The sequence below is a fragment of the Plasmodium inui genome (genome assembly GCF_000524495.1).
Source record: "Plasmodium inui San Antonio 1 unplaced genomic scaffold supercont1.20, whole genome shotgun sequence".
In the NCBI taxonomy this organism is placed as follows: Eukaryota; Apicomplexa; class Aconoidasida; order Haemosporida; family Plasmodiidae; genus Plasmodium; species Plasmodium inui.
This window is the reverse complement of record NW_008481854.1, coordinates 198,045-204,254: the sequence shown is the minus strand read 5'-3', so window position 1 is coordinate 204,254 and position 6,210 is coordinate 198,045. Positions and strand designations below refer to the sequence as shown.

At 43.3% G+C, this 6,210-nt stretch overlaps 1 protein-coding gene across 1 annotated transcript; it reads left to right on the top strand.

Moving 5' to 3' along the window:
- Positions 1-25: 25 nt before the first annotated feature.
- Positions 26-5,839, top strand: C922_04158 (hypothetical protein; the record flags this gene model as incomplete). The annotated part of the gene is made up of 1 exon (XM_008819743.1): positions 26-5,839. The coding sequence occupies one exon, from the start codon at positions 26-28 to the stop codon at positions 5,837-5,839; it is 5,814 nt and encodes a 1,937-aa protein (XP_008817965.1).
- Between the last annotated feature and the right edge of the window lie 371 nt (positions 5,840-6,210).

Genomic DNA, 6,210 nt, shown 5'->3' with positions numbered 1-6,210 from the left:
AAAAAAAAAAAAAACATGCCAAAGAATGCAAAACATCGTTGACCCCGATAGCACACGTCGTGGCAATACAATTCCGCAAAAGTGTAATAACGACTCGTACATTTTTAAGGAAAGCAAACAAAACAGTGGTAGCCAAAATGGAACAAATGCAGAGCAAGAACAAATGGAAAATAACTACTTACTAAACCAGAAGAAGCAAAAAAGTGGACCACATATAAGGGAGGAAAAGACCACGGTGAAGACCGACAAGAACAATGCACACAGTGAATGTAAAGTAGAACCCCACACGGATAATATTCATCATCCATTTGCTTCTAATTGCCTAAAGAGTAAAAGCACATCCAAGGATTTTTTAACCAATGAGGAAGAAACGAGCACAAAAAAGAGCCTAGAAGAGGCGGTCAATAGAAGGAGAAAAATTAACGAAATGATTGCAGCGTACAATTCTTTAAATTTAAGTTTATCCAGTTGCAATTGGGGCAATTTGGGAAATTTAGACAATTTGGGCAATTTCGACAAATTGGACAACTTGGACAATTTAGACAACTTCGACGTGAGAAAGAAAACGTCTCTTTACAATTCTGATTATAGATGTGGTGTGGATTATCTGAAGCAAATGAGTTACAAGAAAAAAGTGTCTGAAGGGAACTACTCAGGTGTGACGAATCAGGCGGAGGGGAGAAAGGGAGAGGCCTACAACAGAGGGGATTGTGGCAATAATGAGATCTCGAGACTGTCTAGGAGCAACTACTCGAATAGTTTACTCCACCGGAGGGGGAACCTCGCAAGTGGGGACAACCGCGTGTGCAGAATAAAGGACCTCTCAGGGGGTCACGGGAATAGTAGCGAAGAATGCCACAAAAATGGCCTGGAAAATTGCCGCGAAAATGGCAATGGCTGCGGCCGAGGCAATTCGAAGGATCAGTCTCAAGATGACGACGAATTGGAAGACTATAAAACATTCGTAACCCTAGACAGCAACCATACCATATTCAAGGCAAAGCCTCTGAAGGTTCCCGATCTCTCCTTCCTGCATAACAGCAGCCGTGTTTACAGCACCTTGGATTTTAGCAACGCGGGGGAAGACGATCACAGTAGTAGCCGCTTCTGCAGGAATAGAATTCTGTACGATAGGTTGGAAGGCCTGTCCTTCGACCACGATGGGGACGATGACAGTGTTGGCGATGGTGTGAATTATGGCGGTTCTGTCAATGTTGGAGGAGATATGAACTGCTCTCACGTGAACCCTCGCAGGAAACCTGGTCCCATCTCGGAGCAGAGCGCAGAAAACCCTGCACTGCGAAAGAACACAGCAGGCACTCCCCAGAGCAGTCATCAAAGTTGCCTGGACAAGAGTGCCAACTTCTTCGAGCTAAGGAAGGAAAATAAAAAAGACGTCGGTAAGAATTGCATAAAAAGTAGCGGACTGAGAAATTCCTACATAGAGCAGCTAATTAATGGCAGCATTAACCAGATTAGCCGCATGACTCCGGCTAGTCGCACCGCCGGCCACAATGTGAGTCGCGTCCATTGCGGCCAGAATCGCGAGAGAAGCGAGAGCCACTCCAAAAGGCATACAAACGAAAGGAGCACTCACCAAAACGATATGGACTTCAATTTTGTAAAAAATGATTCCATATGCAATAACAGTTACCGTAGACAAACCGCCGACTTGGGAGGTACTAAAATTTCTATGCATGTCCGCGCACCAAATATCAAAGTCGAAAAAGGCACAAACTATTTAAGACGAATCAGTAACACATGCGACATTTGTACAGTCACCTACAACTGTGAGGATGGACCTGAAGGCACGTGCAATGACAGAGGTGAACACCACGCACGTAGTAGTGAGAAGTATGCAAATACGCATACGCAGTATGGGCATCCGTATGATATGAAAAAGAAGGTGCAGGAAAGTGAAGTGCACCGCCACAGTTTACACCGTAATAATTGGCACCGCGACAGTTTGCCCTACCGGCATCCCTGCCTCAACAACTTAGAAAAATTTAAAGAAATGCTTCTGAGCGTGGCGACAGATAATCTAAACGAATATGCAAAGTGCCTACAGAGCATCAACAACGAAAAGTTAAAGAACTACAAGTACTGTATCAAGCGAGTGAATGACTACAACATTAGTCAATATTTGAGTGCGACGTTTCGCGCGTGCATTCCAGTGAAAGGCATTGAAGAGTCGGTGCTGACCAACTCGGATACCTTTTCTTCCGTTCGGAACTCGGCGTACGAGAACGATGAGTCAAGTGCGTCCCCCCACGGCGGAGACACGAGTTGTGAGGAGTTGGCAAATGTGAGCAGTGTAGGTGGTGATAGCCGCAGGGGGAATGGCAGCGGTGGTAGTGTCCATGGCAGCGACTCTGTTAGCGACTACGTTAGCGACTACGTTAGCGACTACGTTAGCGACGGGGTTAGCGACCTCGACTGGCATGGAGCCAGCGGAGCTAACAGCACCCTGAAAGTTTACAAAAAGAAAAAAAAAATTAGACGCACCAACTGCCTAGAACACATCCCCAAGGGCGAATTTAGTTCGTGTCCAGAGAAAATAAAAAGTGAACGCAACGACAGAACAGGCGTAGATCGTACTGATAAGATGTGTATTCACAACGGAAAGAGCAGCTATTCATACGAGAGGAGCCAGAAGCAGAGAAAAAGGCAAACCTATGCAATTAGGCAATGCAAACTAGCGAACGTTTCAATTGATAATCTTAAACTTAACTATGTTGAGAAGAAGTTAAAAAAACAGAACAAAACGTGTCAACAACCACTGGGCGGAAAAACGTACTTGGCTCGAAGGAGCTACATGTGTAGCCGCGATTGTGCGGATGGCGACTGTAGCGGTTATGCCCGTTACGCCCGTTGTGGATGCTATAGCTGCGCGCGCACACCGAACGGCCAAACCGCGCAGTTTTTCAAAAAAACGAACCAAAGCAAAGGCAAATATCCCCATAGCAGCAGCTGTGGCGGGAAAAACAAACAAAGTGCATTTCTTTCCCTCGACGCAGATTCAAAGAACCACAACGACGAACTTAAAAGCTCGTCCAGTTCTCAAAGTAGTCTGTGCGAAGGGCACTACAAAGAGTTACCCTTTAACGACAAGCGAAGTGGTCGCCAAGAAATTTCTGCAAATGTGAAAAGTATAAGCAATTGTAACGACACCATGATGGATGACCTCCTCATGAGGAAGGACTCGACAAATGGCGGTAGACATAGGGGCCAAAGGAGTACCTTTAGGAATGACAGCAACCTTAAGGTGAGTGAAAATTTGGCTGATTACACCGGAGTGAATTATTTGCAGGACTTTCCTCTCCTCAGCGAGGATAATAAATATGTGAACAGATATATAATGCGAAACGTGGGTGAAGGGGGGGACAGCAACGAGAGGACTTACCAGGAAGATGATCCACACCCCATTGTAGAATTCAACTCGAGTGGTTATCCCCTCGCAAAGAGCCTTCGTAAGCAAAATGGCACAAGTGAACTGGGAAGGAAGAACCAGACAGGGGACATAAATCAATCATATTACATCAAAGAGGGGTCCCAAAACTACTATGTGGAAAGTGAAAAATTAAGTGAACTCCATCCTATGAGAATGGAACAGAACAGTGTGAGCTGCCAAAATTATGACCCCTTTGAAGATAAGAGCTTCCAAAATGGCGAAAGTCTCTACCGTAGGGACGATTCCAATGGGGTCCAAACGGATGGGAGAGGAAGACCCCCCCATTTATATAACATGCAAAGGGACAGCATGACCAATTTCGACTCCCCATTTTTAAGTGAAAAAGAGAAAGACATGACGAAAGGGGGAAACCATGTTTTAAATTTCAATGCAGAAGAAAGTCAACACAGTTATGATAGGCACAGAGAGGAACACAAAATGGATATCGAAAATAATCCCCTGCCGAATAACCCACCCAGTTGTAAACTATCTCTTCATTGCGCAGACAAGTACGAAGGAAAAAACATTGAAGAGATTATTAAAAACAACAAGACGAGGATTGAGCACCTGTACGATAGCGAAGGAAGTCAAAGTCATGTTTGCATCGGTGCAAATATGACTCCCTTTACACACAGCATGGAGGATCAGATGGAAGCAAATCAGAATGAGACTCCTTCCTTTGTTCACAAATTTGACAATGCTTGTAGCTCGCAAAATGATCCCTCCTATTCAGTTAACTCATATAATGAGGATATGGAAGATAAAAATGTATTTTCCTGTTCTCTGGACAGCTTCAATGAAGAGTTTATTGCCCCCATATCGGTTCCCACCCCTGCGGCGTCCATTTTCTCGGATGGAAGTGTCTCTTCCCCGCAGAGAGGGAACTTAAGTGGTGAGGGGTCTCCTCACCAGGGAGATGTAAACATAAATATAAACATAAAAACAGACGCGGGAAGGGATCTACCGTTCGGAGGCCCCTTCCAGATATACCACCAAAATTCTAATTGTGATACAAACCCGACGGAGTCCCATCAAATCGGTGTGGTTAATAAAAAATGTGAATACAACTCGTTAGGTCTCGCTCAGGATTACTTTCCCAAAAGGGAAGACACTATCCTATGTAGTAACAATTTGACCAATTTAACAGAGGGAGGAAACTACAGCTCCAGCACCACACCTGGTGAGCTCATAGCGAAGTTCTCAAAAAAGAAAGACGAATCTATGATGGAAAAGAAATTGAACCCATCTGATAAAAACATAAGTAGTGAAGAAAGTAGCACATACCAGGGAAAAGGAACGTGTGATAGCATAAGTAGCGAAAATGTTAATCTCCATTTTCAACGCAAAGGCAGCATGGTGAGAAGAACCAATGAAGAGGTGAACCAAAGCAATAAGCAGACCTACCACCAGGTGAGCAGCTCATCTGGTAGGGAAACAAATGACGCAATCGGAGATGAATCAAATGAATTGAAGAGGGGGAAAGAAAAAAATACACTCCACAAAATTGTAACTACACTAGAAATAAAAGAAACAAAGATAAAGACCAAGCAAGGCATTTTCGAAATAACATCGGAGGGAAAAGTTGTCTTCACTTTCTTCGGAAGATCAGAAATTAAAGAATACAAAAAAGTAAAGAGACACAAGCTAAATATAGACATCTCCAAGCCAAGGAAGCTATTATTTATAATCGAAATAAATGGAATAAACATAAAAATAAAGGATGTACTGTTAGACGATGTGTTGGATTTTTACAACCTCCTCGAAGAAGAACTGCCCAAGTCGCACCAAGTAAGATACGAGTATGCTTATGACGTCATCGAGACATTGAAAAAACACACCCCTAAGGTGTCTCTAACGAAGAAGTGGTTTGGCGTATACAACCTCATGAGCAATGGAAGCACTCCCGATTTTATGGCCACACTGAAAAATAACATGTTTATTGACAAAATTGAAATTAAGAACAACCAAGTGATGTTTGCCTTGAAGGAGGGGAATACCGTAACGCTGAATATTGACGATTTGAATGGGGTCACTACCAAACTGACGAGACAGTTACGGGAGAAAGGCAGAAATACCACGGAGGAAGACGCAAGAAAGGGGTGCGAGGCACTCCTCAGAGCGACGGTTTCCGCCGATGAACAAGATGTCAAGGCTGTTTTACTCAATTTGCAATTACTCCTAAAAAAAACAGGAGTGTCCATAGATATAGTCATCCAAAACTGGTGTAATACTTTACAGGCCTACTCCCAGTGCCTGGACCTGTTGACAAAAGGAAACGCAGAATATACCCTCAGGCTAAGGAAAGACTTGACCGACATAACAGCAACAACTGAGCTGCACAAGAGGGAGATTTATTTTTCCATATTTCCTGTCATAGTTGAGGAGTGATCAACTGGGAGCCATGATAGAAAGTTACCTCCTCCGCGTTGAAGCACATCCTTTTTTATAAGTACCATTTAGTTGGTTAAACTGGACAGAAGCACATAATTTTTTTTCTTTTTTTTTTTTTTTGCATTCCCTACATGTACACAAAAATGGAAGGTACATGCTTTTATTTTTTTTTTTTCTTTTTGCCTCCCTCTTTGTCTTATTCCGCCCATACATGCTTCATACCGTGGGCCCCCCCATACATACAGACACTCCTTTTTACTTGTGAAATTTTTAATCCAAAAAGTGAACAAAAAAAAAAAAGAAAAAAATGGCGAAGATCCTCGCATCTTCCTTCAGCAAATTTTTATGTATTGTTTTGGTTGTCCTTC